The following is a 15,657-nucleotide window of genomic DNA, read 5'->3' as shown; positions in this document are numbered from 1 at the left end:
TCCAGGCGTGGTGGCACATGCCTGTAATCCCAGCTACTTGGAGGCTTGAGGCAGGAGAATCACTTGAACCCGGGAGGCAGATGTTGCAGTGAGCCGAGATCATGCATTGCACTCCAGGCTGGGCAACAAGAGCAAAACTCCATCCCCCCCAAAAAAAAAAAAATTAGCTGGACGTGGTAGCAAGTGCCTGTGGTCCCAGCTACTCGGGAGGCTGAGGTGGGAGGATCTCTTGAGCCTAGGAGGTCAAGGCTGCAGTGAGCTGTGATCATTCCACAGCATGCCCAGACTGGGCAACAGAGTGAGACACTGTCTCAAAAAAAAAAAAAAGGAAAAATCAATTCCAGTTAAATTATGGATCTAATATAAAAGGCTAACTTTAAAATGTGTAGAAGAAATGCAGATCTCAGTGTAGGAAAAGATTTCTTAAAACAAAACAAAAAAGGATGAACCATTTTGAAAATGTTATATTATTTATTCATCCATGTACATACCAGACCTCATGCTTAATAACAAGAACTACAGAAATTTTTAAAAAGCCAGGCGCAGTGGCTCAGGGATTAGTAACTCCAAAGTATATGTCAGCAGGAGGTGGGCAAATATCTCAAAGAGGGTGAGGTAAAACTGAACACAAATTTCTAAAAACAGTATCTACTCAAAGGTCCCAATAGTCATTCACCAGAACAAGAATCTAAGAACAGAAGAGACACTTAAAAGTAAAAGGTCTCTGAATTACTGCATAGGTTACACAAGATAGCACCACCATGATAATAGCCAACACTTTAAATGTTACTTACAATGTGCTAGTTCTGTTCTAGGCTCTTCAAATATACTAACTTATTTATAGTCTATATGACAGATCTATCAATTAGGTACTAATATTCAGATTTTACAGATGAGAAAACTGAAGCACTGATATGTAGGTAACTTGTCCAAAGTTAAAAATAGTAAGCTATGGATTCAAACTGGGTTGACTCTACAGCCTGAGCTCTTAACCATCATGTGATATACTATCTGCAGACTAAATGTCTCACGTGTGTCACTATTTTTCAAATACATGCAGATGTTTCTGTGATTAAATAGAACACTGAACAATGCTTTCAATAATTGCTTTTTATCTTATATTTTCTTAACCAACTGGTTAGTCTAAAAATATGTTGCTTTCTTTAAAAAATTCCTTTAAAGCCCAGGCAGAGCAGGCAGACAAGAAGGGGAACTCAAAGGCAGCAGCTGAACGGATGATACTTGAGGAATTCGGATGATGTTTGATGAGTGTCATCAACTCTGCAAAGAAAGGCAGAAAGTGACCCTTGTGTCATGAATTGCTAACTCTTGCACAAAGGACTGATAAATGGAACTGTACAGAAAATTTAAGATGCAGGGACACTTGATTTCTGGAAGAAAACACAATTTCTGTATTTTAATTCAGTCCTTATTTTAAGAGACCTGAAATTATAATATTGAAGGAGGCCGGGCGCAGTGGCTCAAGCCTGTAATCCCAGCACTTTGGGAGGCCGAGACGGGCGGATCACGAGGTCAGGAGATCGAGACCATCCTGGCTAACACGGTGAAACCCCGTCTCTACTATAAAAAAAATACAAAAAACTAGCCGGGCGAGGTGGCGGGCGCCTGTAGTCTCAGCTACTCGGGAGGCTGAGGCAGGAGAATGGCATAAACCCGGGAGGCGGAGCTTGCAGTGAGCCGAGATCCGGCCACTGCACTCCAGCCTGGGCAACAGAGCAAGACTCCATCTCAAAAAAAAAAAAAAAATATTGAAGGAGAAGAAATTTTAAATGAGGAAATAAGTACATTTTAAATCTTAGTTAAATCTGCTTATGCCCCTTCTAAATTGAATTATTCTTTACTGTATTATATAGATTTTTGATTTGCCTAGGTTTCTTAAGAATCAGATGTTCTCTCATTAACCCGTCAGGAAACAACAGATTCTGGAGAGGATGTGGAAAAATAGGAATGCGTTTACACTATTAGTGGGAGTGTAAATTAGTTCAACCATTGTGAAAGACAGTGTGGTGATTCCTCAAGGATCTAGAACTAGAAATACCATTTTTGACCCAGCTATCCCATTACTGGGTATATACCCAAAGGATTATAAATCATTCTACTATAAAGACACATGCACACGTATGTTTACTGCAGCACTATTTACAATAGCAAAGACTTGGAACCAACCCAAATGCCCATCAATGATAGACTAGATAAAGGAAATGTGGCACATATATACCATGGAATACTATGCAGCCATAAAAAATAATGAGTTCATGTCCTTTGCAGGGACATGGATGAAGCTGGAAACCATCATTCTCAGCAAACTAACACATGAAAAGAAAACCAAACACCGCATGTTCTCACTCATAAGTGGGAGTTGAACTATGAGAACTAATGGACACAGGAACTATGAGAACTAATGGACCAGGGCATGTTGGGAGGTGGGGGACAAGGGGAGGCAGAGCATTAGGACAAATACCTAATGCATGCAGGGCTTAAAACCTAGATGACAGGTTGACAGGTGCAGCCAACCACCATGGCACATGTATACCTATGTAACAAACCTGTACATTCCACACATGTACCCCAGAACTTAAAGTATAATAATATTAAAAAAGAATTAGATGTTCTCTTTCTGATTCCTTTGACAAAAATGTTTATAGATTATTTACTATAATTTATTTTTAAAATTCCTTTGAAAATGCCAACACAATAGATGATCACGAAAGACTTTCCAATGCTAACATTCCGTGAGTCTGTGTGATCATAGTTTCAAACTGGTGAACTCCTTTAGTACTTTATCATTAATTTACCAGCATGCCTAATTTTTTTACGTCTAAATTTTTAACCTTGCCTACACTGTTAAGTAATCCATACCATATAGAGATATGGCTTTAGATATGCACATGGCATTGGCTCTGAATAAACCCATGCCAAAAGAGAAAAATGACTTCAATTTCTCTATCACCCAGTCTAGTAACTTCAGATTCATCTTTGATTTTCTCCATTCATACATGTCCTATAGATTCTACCTTAAAATCTCTCTTTAAGCTGTTTACTAAATTATTTTAGCTTCCATCGTTCCTTCCTTGATATACAACTGGGTTTTCTCCCTTTGTTTCTTCCTATTCCTGATTTCCAACTTGCTTAAAAAATAACTCACTGCCTGTAATCCCAGCACTTTGGGAGGCCGAGGCAGGCAGATCACGAGGTCAGGAGATCGAGACCATCCTGGCTAACATGGTGAAACCCCATCTCTACTAAAAACACAAAAAATTAGCCAGGCGTGGTGGTGGGTGCCTGTAGTCCCAGCTACTTGGGAGGCTGAGGCAGGAGAACCCGGGAGGTGGAGCTTGCAGTGAGCCAAGATTGCACCACTGCACTCCAGCCTGGGCGACAGAGCAAGACTCCATCTCAAAAAAAAAAAAAACCTCACTGCAAAGGAGTTTTCTCTAGTCACTGTTACTTTAAAAACATGTGATATTCCCTCTTATCTACAGGATTAAGTAAAACTCACTGCAAGACACATTAAAACTTTCAGTTCTGGGTTCTACCTTCTCTTCCTCTCATATTCACCTGTGACCCAGCCTCAGAAGACCCTATTCTTTCTCCAACAGACAACATATTTCAATGACCCTATGCCTTTCCACAAGCCATAACTTCTGTCTTCAATGTCCTTCTACACCATAGGTACCTGGAAACCCACTATTGATTCTTCAGACTCATCTTGGGTTCCTTCACCTGTGCTCAAACTCTACTGTTTGTTCCTAACCTCTGCTGTCACACTTAATACACTGTAATCATGGCTACCTCTAAATTACAAACTTCTAAAGGACAGTGTCCATGCTTCATCTTTCTTTGATTATCCAAAATCTTGTACAATGCCTGGCACATTCCAGGGGATTAAGCAATGACTGTAACTATCATAGGATTTTAGTATGTGGGAGAAACTAATGGGAAACATATATGAGACTGAAAGAAAGAAAAGACTTACATTCTTTTTACATAATATGAAACACTTCACTACATATTTAAACTATAGCTATTCATTAATACCCCAAACTAACCTATGACAAATGTTTTAAAAATTTTTTTAAATAGTATCTACACTTCTAAACTGATTCAGTATTTTTATAATCTATAGACCAAGGCTGATCTGACATTTAAGACTTTCATTATTTGGAAATAATCATTACTGCTTTAACATGTCACTGTGGCACATACCTTTATTTTTTTAAGACAGGGTCTTGCTCTGTCACCCAGGCTAGAATGCAGTGGTATAATCATAGCTCACTGTAGCTTCAACCTCCTGGGTTCAAGTAATCTTCCCACCTCAGCCTCCCAAGCAGCTGGGGCTGCAGGCATGCACCACCATGCCTGGCTAATTTTTAAATTTTTTTGTAGAGATGGGGTTTTACCATGTTGCCCAGGGTGGTCTCAAACTCCTAGGCTCAAATGATCTGTTCGCCTTGACCTCCCAAAATGCTGGGATTACAAGCATGAGCCACTGTGCTTGGTCTAGCTCAGCTATAAAATATTTTAAAAGAATGTTACCTGCAGATCTAAAGTAATTTTGTTAGTTTGAAAATATAATCTATTGAGCCAGACAAAGTGGCTCATGCCTGTAATCCCAGCACTTTGGGAGGCTGAAGTGGGTAGATGACCTGAGGTCAGGAGTTCGAGACCACCCTGGCCAACACAGTGAAACCCTATCTCTACTAAAAACACAAAAAATCAGCTGGGCGTGGTGGTGGCTGCCTGTAACTCCCGCTACTAGGGAGACTGAGGCAGGAGAATCACTTGAACCCGGGAGGCAGAAGTTGCAGCAGTGAGCTGAGATGGCGCCACTGCACACCAGCCTGGGAAGCAAGATTAAAACTCCATCTCAAAAAAAAAAAGAAAGAAAGAAAATATAATCTATTATAAATTCCTTACTTTGTTCATAAAGTTATCATACAGGTTTATATAACAATATGCTGGTCCCAAAAGCATGTTTTAAATCCTAGAGGGAAAAAAGTTTTTTTCTTTCCCTTTAACTAAATATGTTCAAGAGTGGGATTAGGAAAAATATGTTATCTATCCCCATCAGTAAATACTGTAGTCATATTCCCCACCCTCCCTCATATACCAAAGAAAAATCTTCTTTATCCACTTCATGTCTCTAATAATATCTTTAAAGCCAGATGTAATTTTGACGTCCTTTATTGTAAATCCAGGGACAAAAAATGCAATTTATCTTAAAAGGGTCACATAGGCCGGGCGCGGTGGCTCAAGCCTGTAATCCCAGCACTTTGGGAGGCCGAGGTGGGTGGATCACGAGGTCAGGAGATCGAGACCATCCTGGCTAACATGGTGAAACCCCGTCTCTACTAAAAAATACAAAAAACTAGCCGGGCGATGTGGCGGGCGCCTGTAGTCCCAGCTACTCGGGAGGCTGAGGCAGGAGAATGGCGGGAGCCTGGGAGGCGGAGCTTGCAGTGAGCTGAGATCTGGCCACTGCACTCCAGCCCGGGCCACAGAGCAAGACTCCGTCTCAAAAAAAAAAAAAAAAGGGGGGGGGTCACATAATATAAGAAAATGTCTAGGACATGATACTAAGCTTTAAAAGCTTAATACAAAGGCATATACAGTATGATCACAAATTAATACAAAGAAATTTATACATATTTGTAGAAAGTACAGCAAAATGTTAACAATAGCTCTCTCTAGAAAGGCTTTTTACATCTTTTTCATACTTTTCTTCATTTTACAAATTTACCATGAATCCATGTTACTGTTATAATCAGAAAATGTCGTTTGCTGTTTTTTAAGTATCACATTGCTACCAATATAAAATACAAAAATACCAATATAAAAATATTCTGATGTGACTAAATTTTTATGTAAGAACTACCAATAATAGAATCAATGCTGGTTTCCTTTAATATTTTTAGTGAGCAACTTAAACACAACCTCAAAAGACAGGCTTATGTAAGAGGAAGGCAAATAAACAAACCAATATAATATTTACTTCTTCCTGCCCTTTCTCTCCCAAAGAGCAAACACATTCATTCAAATTTCCCAGTCTCACTCCCTTATTTCTTAGCTGCAGTAAAAATCTACATAGTAATACAAAAATACAGGACTTAAAGGAAAGGTTCCTGAGGAAATACCTAACATTAGTGAGAAACTTCAAGCTGGATAGATGTCCATATTAAAATTCATTATAATTAATATCTCTCTATGTCTATTTCTAAATATGAAAAAAGGTCTATAAAAATTCCAGGCCAGGCACGGTGGCTCACTCCTGTAAACCCAGCACTTTGGGAGGCTGAGGCGAGAAGATCATCTGAGGTCAGAAGTTTGAGACCAGCCTGGCCAACATGGAAAAACCCCGTCTCTACTCTAAATACAAAATTAGCTAGGCGTGGTGGCGGATGCCTGTAATCCCAGCTACTTGGGAGGCTGAGGCAGAAGAATTGCTTGAACTTGGGAGGCAGAGGTTGCGGTGAGTCGAGATCGTGCCATTGCACTCCAGCCTGGGCAACGACAGCGAAACTCTTGCCTCAAAAAAAAAAAAAAAATTCCAACACTAAACTACATACAAAAAGGTCTTCCTTTCCAGTATACAGAATTAAAATTATTAAACTGCACAATCAAAATGAACTCATGCAAATATACATGCTAATAACAAACAAGTTTCACTGGAAAATTATTTGTAAGGCTACCACCATTGCAATGCAATTTCAATATCAATATCAGCATCTAGATATACTTAGCTACTTTATTTTGGTACAGATTGCTTATCCTGAGACTAAATTAAGGCAACAGATGTACCTCTCTCTCTCTCTCTTCCTGCTCCCTCCTCTCCCGCCATGCCCTTAACTAGAGCAGTGGAAGGTGCTCCTAACAAACAGTGTCTTCTGCTGAACTTGGGTAATTTTCTCTTTCCCAAATGTGGCCCTTAGGAACATCCTTTCCTGGGTGTGTGCACAGGCTCAGCACTATCGAATGCCATTCCCTCCAGTGAATGACAGAAGACATTTGCAGATGCTTTCCTAGTTCTGCTCTATTCCTCTGATCATGGTCTATTTGCCTACTAGTGCCATCAACAGCAAAAGAAAGGAAGATAGCAGCAGTTGGAGCATGGCAAGGATGAAGTGAACAAGACTAGAGCAATATAGTGCCAAGGTTTATTTTAGAAAAATACCAAAGCAAGCCATATCTGAGGTTACTCATCCAGAAATTAAAGGATATTTGAGCTAGCAATCTTGGCTTTACTTAAAAAGAAATTTCAAGGAAAATGTCCTGTTTTCTAGAAATCACTGAAGTTACTGAAAATGGCAAATTATCTGCTATCCCTCTATCTCCCATGAAGTGCTATGGGGTAGTGGAAATAAAATTTAAGCAAGTACCTAAGAATTTTAGACACATGAAAAAATAAAACTTTCATTTTAGCAACTCAAGTCAGATGTACAACTGATGAAGTTACTTTAAAAGTTATTTGAAAAGTTAAACCTTTTAACTATTTTATATGAAACAGACACAAACATATATTAATGGTTCATATCAATATCAGTAATATATTTTATATATTATACAAAATTATATAATTATTTATTTTTTTAAAAGAAAACTTCTATAAACTAACCTACAACTAGAAATAATCAGACATACTATTTTATCTGATGGAAGTTTTAGGACTATTCTTAATATTAAAAATGTATCAACTGTAGAACAAGATGTTTAAGTCAACGAACAGAAAGGAAGCCTAATAAAGTAGGGTGGGTGTTAGAAAACCCCATTAACAGACACCTTTATTTCTCAATCGTATGCTTCCCAGTATGTTCTAAAGAGCATTATGGCCAGAAAAAGAATGCTGAGATCATGTATCTAATTTTATTTCTATCTAAGATAAGTTATCCCTCTTCATCTAAGAAAAAAACTAAGTGAATTAAAATAAAAAAACATGGACAAGTACTCTGACTTACTGAATCTTTACTTATGATGAAATATAAGTAATAGGGAGCTTCTTTTACATGAGGGTAGTATGAACAATATGAAGAAGTCTGACTTTTCATGATAACTACTGTGCTCTCAATCTTTTCTACCTATGGGTTCTAGTTGTATTGTCTTGTTTTAAATTGTATGCATAAAATCAAAGTTTATTCACTTCTATCATGAACAGCTTCCTCAAATTTACCTCCATCTAACAATATATTGCCAAATATAATGAAAAATATGATCCAAGGCACAATTTCTAAGCTCAAGGAGCTCACAATATATAGGAAGGAAGATATTGGAATCTATACACATCACACCAAGCTAACACTACCAGGTAACATATGGTTCATGCCATATATAAGTGGATACATATTCCTCTGGGAGTTCCAACACAGGAAAGACTGGTGTGGACCAAGAGACAGAGAAGGGAAAGTTTAAAACAAGTGGCGGGATATGAGCTAGGCTTTAAGGCATGGGTAGAATCCATATAAGCAGGGAAGTAGAGAACATTCCGGACTATAACAACAAAAGGTATAAAAGTGAGAATAAGAAGGAGAATATATAAGGCACAGAGTACAGAGTCAGACAGTCAAAAAAAGAGGAGGGTTTGTATTTCATTTTTTTCCTCTGTCTCCAATAACCTCTGAGATATGACATCCTCCCATCATTAACAGTGGCAGTGGGCAACAGTAAAGATTCCCACATCTGAGTCATCATACTAAATTGGTTTAGGAGGAAAAGCAAGAGCGAATGGACTGAGCACTTCTGATATGACTTTAAGATTTTAGATATTAGGTGATACAGGTGGCAGTAGTGAGAAAGAAAAATCAGTAAGTTCAAACCAGAAGCCAAGTTTTTTCAATAAGATTCATTTTAGACATACTAATTTTCAAATGATAAATATCAAAATGGTTAACTGGAGATGTGGGACTGGCACTCAGGAGAGCTGAGAGCTTGATAAACATTTGGGTGTTATCAGTATACAGATGACAGGGGTTATGGAGAAGGAAAGCAAGGACACACATAAACACATACACAGTCTGTCTGTCCATCTGTCCCTGGCAAAGTCAATGGAAGCAAAGGTTCAGAGAGGTAGGAGGATATCTAGAAGAATACAACCCAAGAAAGCAGTAACTAATACAAGGACCAACAGATTTGGCCTTAACATTATTCTTGGCCCTGGGGAGAAAATGCAGTGTGGTATGGGCAAGCAGCAGACTGTACAGGGTCGCTACAAAGACAGGAAGGTGGGGAAAATGGCCACACAAAGCAAAAAAAGTAGAAAAAAATAAGTTGGTAGTTAAGGTGGCAGCAATAGCCATGAAAGGGGTATTTTCAAATTGAAGAATCCTATGTCCAAGAGGCCTATGTGAAGATGGATATCAGAGAAGAAAGAGCTTAAAGATGAAGAGAAGGTAATGAAGAGATGATTGTAGGGTGCGGAATAATACAGCTAGTAAGAACATTTACTGAACACTTACCAGGTGCCTATCACTCTGTGAGGCACTTTACTGCACTATCTCATTTTATTCTTACATCAGCTCTTAAGTGTTTATTTTTATTATCCCATGTTACAGATGAGGAAACCAAAGTGTAGAATGGTTTAATTACTTAAGATCACAAACCTAGGAAGTGGCAGAGCTAGGAACTGAATTCAAGTTTGTTTGACATCAAATTGTTGCTATAAAGTTCTATTCAAAACTGAAGAAACCAGGCATATGAGAGTGAATCTCTAAAATATTTGTTGACTAGCCAGAAGAAAAAAATTTTTAATAAGATCATACGTAGGCAATTCTTTAAGGTAGGAAGAATGTGAGTCTACCTTCTCCCCTTACGAAAAACAAAACAAAAAATACACACCCAAACCTTAGACATTTGGGATAAAATGGCTTTTCACAATGTTTCCCCCTTGGAATTGGATCACTTTGGGCCTAATTTGTTCACAGAACTTGGTAAACTGGTAGTATATCTCATAAAAGCTAACAGTGATCATCTCATGAAATAAAATGTGAAGTCATCTTCAAGAAAAAAAATCCTGAACTGAAAGTTTTCAAGGCAGTAATTAACAGAAATACAGACAGGAAACAAAAATTCAGAAATTAATTACACAGCAGACTTTCTACTCTAACTGAATTAGAGAGACTACATAAACACAAAACAAAAAAAATTAAAGCTTTTGGCTTCAAAAGTTTGATTTCTGTGTTTGAGATATGAGCTCATATTATCACTGTGACTTTATTAATATGGAGAAAAGCAAGAACACTCAAAAACCCAAGTGTGGCAGGTACTGATAAGTCAAACTTCCCTTACTTCTCCTTCCTGATGTCTTCATTTTGACATTTCTCATTAGCACCACCATTAGAAAGTAGGGTCAGAAAGAAGCAGTGAAATACACTCTCTTTGATTCTGCCATTTATTAATAGCTCCAGTGAGTTGCCTTTTGCCAGGGAAATTAGAAAGTAAGTTTTGAGAGCTGAAGTTATTTACAGACTTTAATATTCCATATTGTTTCCAGTCTACACCTCAGTACCAATGGGTAAATCAGTTACCTCAAAAAAGGTAATGAATCTACTTGTTACCACCTACGATAAGTTTTGCTTCAGAAAATTGAAAATGATCACTACTATGAAGAGTTTTAATTACTTGTAGATGTCAATTATCCACATCATTCTTAGTCTAGTGCCTCATTACCATGCATAACATAGATACCTGTAGTGGGATGGAATAAACAATGAATCTACTAATCCCAATCTTTAATTAATCCACTATATTTTTCAATGAATTTGTTTTCAACGATTACTAGTTGATCTTTACTTCCCATGGCCCAAGATGTCTTACTTATACTTAGAGCACTCTATGCGGAAAAATTCAACCATTTCATCTTCTTGTGCCAATCACACATTCTGGATTTTGCAAAGCTTAAGGTTAGACATACACCTTACCACTGCCACTAATTAAGAAGGGCAAGCAAATCACGGAGAAATTCTGATGGACAACAAAACTTCTATAATTACAAGAAACCAAATATTCAAGGATAGCCTATTTAAACTGAAGGAAACAATGTAAATTTCAGCAGTCTTCTAAACTGGATATTTAAATTCACATCCTCAAAAAACGCAGTAGGGAAAAACCAACAGGTAGACATACTCAACAAAATGCTGTCTATCACAAGAACCTGTGTACTTTACAGCAGTAACTGGCTAAATTTAGAAGCTGGCCAAGATTGTATCAGTAGCTACATCTATTTCTTCGAATTATGAAAACTTGCATAGATTATTTTATCTTCCATTTTAAACTATTTTTAGTAATAACTGCTTAAAATGTGTGGCTCTTTTGCATTTCCTAAGAAGCTCAAAAACTGCACAAAGTAATGTAATTCAGATAACTTACCCTCTTATGCCCACCTAACCTCACTACCAGAAAGATAATTATATTGAAGATGAACTCTTAACTTGCACTGCCTTTAGGAAAATTCAAGTAAATATAATAAATGTAGTCACCTAATCAGAGAATCAACTTCCGACAACAAGTCCCTCTGGTTTCTTCCTCAACTCTTCAGTAAATCATTCTCCCCGCCCTAGCACAGTCCACCAGACAGACAATCTCTAATGAATGTCCTGCATCAAAACAAAACAATGGACCTAACAATTTAGAGTTTTTCCCTACTTAAAACTATTAGGAAAAGCAGGAAAATCCAATATACAAGCAACACATTAAGAAATGCTCACCCAAGAGTTCTTACTAGCAACTGCTACCAGTGCTTCTATATCCAGTCTCCTCTATGTGCCAGTGCAGCATTCAGGAAACAGTACCCCAATAACATGGCCACATGCATTGCTTACTGCTCTAAGTGAGGCACTGCCCAGTTTTCTCTATTTCTAAGGTTAGAAACACTGCTACCTCCTTATTTTTATCATTTCCCAAACAAAAACGGAGGTTTTATCATCCTTTTCCTTTGTAAAATGAAACTATTTAACACAACACCTAATGAAAATGAATTAAAGCTCTTTATGCCAAAGTTTAAGATATGCTGGTTACTAAGCTACTCATAAAACACTACTTTAAATTGTTCTATATCATCTCCCACCCTACCAGTATTATGAGAAACAGTTCTTTAACATACTAGGTCTCCTAGCTAACAAAAATTTCACATGCATGAAAAAGCATTTTGGTTTTTGATGATGAGGAGGAGGAGGAGGAGGAGGAGAAGGAGGAGGAGGAGATGGTCTCACTCTAATTTTACTGGTGCAAAAATATTAACATTGTAAGTCATGCAAATTTACACCTTTAATGATATAATATGCAGGTAAGTACCATTTAAAAAATACTTTCAAAACCAGAAATCTATGCTGAAAAATACTGCTTTCTCATTGCAGTATAATCTTTGCAGGCCAGAATTCCAAGCCAGAACAATCATCTTGGAAAAGATAAACATTTATATAATATAAACACGTTAAGCATTCCTTTGACCTAATACTACATCCAGCAAATAGTAAATAACCATATACATTTAAAATGAATAGTCCTAAATCAGAAGTGGAACACTAAATTTTATGGTCACTTACTTGAACCTCGCTTGTCCTTTGTTTAATAGTATCTTCTTTCTCCTTAAGGTCCTGTTCCACATTATTCTTTTCCCTAGAAGACCAGCAAACAATGCAAGAATATTTTAGAACATCAGCTACAGCTGGTATGGTTATCCATCCTCCTAATCCTGAATCGTTTTTTAAATACATAGTGAAACATTCAATTTTTAAATGAAGGGCAGATTTTTCTACCCTCTTTTAATTATTCATGGAATAAAAATCAATATAAGCTCCGTTTGTAAAAAAAATTGCTTTCTCACTAAAATGTGGTGAAAAGAGGATAGATTAAAAAAAGAAGAGGAGAAAAATAATCAATGAAACACTCAGGTTTCACTGATGTCACTGTTGCTATGGAAATAGTGTCCAATGAAAATTGCTGGTAAAGAAAAGGAGGGGTTGCATCAGCTCTGTAAGGTTAACCCTTAGGTACCACTGTCAAATTAAATGAAAATGGCTAATAGAAACAGTCAACAATATTAAGGAAAAAGACATTTACTGAAGTGTTAATTTCCCCTTAAATCACTGGTGTGCATCAATTTTAGAATGAAACAACAGAGAAAATGGGAAAGATTGTTAATACACAGGCAATTTGCTCTATCAAAAATTACATCTCAAAAAAAGCTATTTTAGGACCATATATCAAATCAAATTGATCAAATATACACACAGTATATATAAAGTAAAAAAAGAACCACAGCAGCATTTATCTCTTCTATTCTTCAAATCAAACATGCTGGGCTCCACTTTTACTTTGAAACATGGTTACCTAAATTCTTATATGCTTTAATCAGGCCTGGGTTGCTATGAATGAATCCCAAGCAACCTTAGATTCAGAACTGCAAAATAAAGCTGCTTCTTTTGATTTAACAATTTAACTGCTCATTTGTAGTTGTACTGAAATCATGCGTGCACACGCACATACAAACATACGCACCTTCCTTCACTTTCTTTTCTGCAAAATGAGAGAAAAAGCCCAAATAATTCTGCAGCAGTACATTTCTGGGGTTTTGGGGAAAGGTAAAAGGTGGCAACATGGAGAAGGGAAGACAGCATTTAATAAGTCCTTCAGGTTAGTATAGCCAAGTTTCTCCTTCGAGCTTCAAGACTACATTTCAGTTTCCATCTCAGACATAACCCAAAATGTAAGCTCAGGCTCCATTTAGTTCCAGCATAAAGGAAAGTGAGAAAATTATACCAAAGCAGATACTTAAGGGACAACTGCATCCTTCATTTATATTTCTCACCTTCTTGAGGTGAGATTTTAAATGTAGACAAAAATAAACTGTTTTGGATATGTAGGCACAATGTTCTTAAGATGTGTATGGAAGAAACTATACAAATAAAGCTATTTGTACATTGTACTTTTAAACGTTTGAGATGGCCAAGGAGCTCAGTAACCGTTTGTCAGATGGGTCGCAATGTGGGTCGTGATGTCGTGGAGATTTTAAACAGTCCCTTACCATGCGAATCATTGTTGCAGTCCGATCCTTCCATACCTCAACCTATTTATTATGCAAAGGCCATCCCCCACCTCCAACCCTTATATAAATAAGGCAAATTCAAGAAATAGAAAAACAAAGGGGGAAAATTTTCTGAAAATACCCAACAAATTCTGCAAGCTCAATCTTGGAAATTTTCTTTCCTCCTTATGTGAGCAGATGAATGTTTTCAGTCTTGCTGCAGCATGTTAGAGGTAAGTCATATGAAAATCTAGCACCCTCCCCCCATCCCAAATCCTCAGAGGCATTCCACAAAAGGTCAGTATCAACTCAGCTTCCGGTTTCTGAAAGTAGATAACAAAAATAGAAAACATTACAGTGTCAGAGATCAGCAGTGCACACGCTTGTACTGAATTCTTTCTGCTCTGCTGCTAACTGCTGTCACTGACAGTGTCTGCTCAGATCAAGTGTGCATGGAGGAAAACAGGGCTACAAGAAGGCAGTGAGCTGACTCAAAGTAGCCAAGGCAGAAGGATGGGAGAGCAAAGGAAGGAAGCTCACTTGGTGAAAATCCAAAACAGATTACAAAGGACTCAGCTCTGAAAAGCGAACACAGGTATGTTCAGGTAAGATGGAGGAAACTTGAGGAGTACAAACTTCGTAATTTGGGGTCTATTGGGGAGGAAGAGGAAGGGGAGGAAAGGATGGAGTTATTTCTAAACATATTCTGAAGACCATTCCCAACAATAAAAAAAAATGGAGATCTTTAGGCATTAATTCCTCTTAGTATGAAGATCAATTAAATTTAACTTTTGATTCATGTTTATCTAATAAAATTCTGGTCTTATAATACTCCTTTTATTAGCACAACCAAGTAGTATAACATATATTGCTAAATAGAAAACTTAAAAAGAATTAAATGTTCTATTATATCACTTTCTATTTTAAAAATTATAACTGAAAACCTGTCCTGTAAATCAGACTGAAAACCAAGTAATTTTCTCAACCTAGTTTACAGTTTCAGAGATGCTCAAATGTTATTCTGTTGTCTTGCAATGACTCTTAACCTTTGTAACTATTCTTCTCATTTCAGGCAAATAAAAATATCTAAACAAATATTTAGGTGCACTTAGGATACTTGACCATATTTCTTACCTTCTCCCTACTTTGAACAACATGTATATTTTTCTACAGTTGATGGACACATAATCAATACAAGCATTATTTTTAACACTAGTAATTTAAAAACAATTCTCTTTAAGGATCTGTGCCACAGTAAAAAGTAGTATTAACATGCAACTTCTCAAGGAGGCCACCAATATAGGTAGATAAGGCAGATATAAGACATTATTTCAAAAAGAAGTGTGTGAGGCCGGGTGTGGTGGCTCACACCTATAATTCCAGCAGTTTGGGAGGCCGAGGTGGGTGGATCACTTGAGGTCAGGAGATTGAGACCAGCCTGGCCAATGTGGTAAAACCCTGTCTCTACTAAAAATACAATAATTAGCTGGGTGTGGTCTCGCACACCTGCAGTCCCTGCTACTGAGGAGGCTGAGGCAGGAGGATCACTTGAACTCAGAAGGCAGAGGCTGCAGTGAGCAGTTATCGGGCCACTGCATTCCAGCCTGGGCAACAGAGTTAGACTC

At 37.5% G+C, this 15,657-nt stretch overlaps 1 protein-coding gene across 3 annotated transcripts in view; it reads right to left on the bottom strand.

Annotated features, from left to right (window-relative positions):
- Positions 1-15,657, bottom strand: part of EPS15 (epidermal growth factor receptor pathway substrate 15) — a 166,255-nt gene that overhangs the window by 44,946 nt on the left and 105,652 nt on the right. For all 3 annotated transcript variants that reach the window (XM_033226407.1, XM_033226410.1, XM_033226409.1), the window contains one exon: positions 12,552-12,624. In XM_033226407.1, coding sequence (XP_033082298.1) covers positions 12,552-12,624 — 73 coding nt within the window. The remainder of the gene's footprint in view (positions 1-12,551; positions 12,625-15,657) is intronic.

Source organism: Trachypithecus francoisi, unplaced genomic scaffold (genome assembly GCF_009764315.1).
Source record: "Trachypithecus francoisi isolate TF-2019V2 unplaced genomic scaffold, Tfra_2.0 Lachesis_group12, whole genome shotgun sequence".
NCBI classification, from domain to species: domain Eukaryota; kingdom Metazoa; phylum Chordata; class Mammalia; order Primates; family Cercopithecidae; genus Trachypithecus; species Trachypithecus francoisi.
The sequence above is the reverse complement of the archived record's forward strand: the minus strand, read 5'-3'. Positions and strand labels throughout refer to the sequence as shown.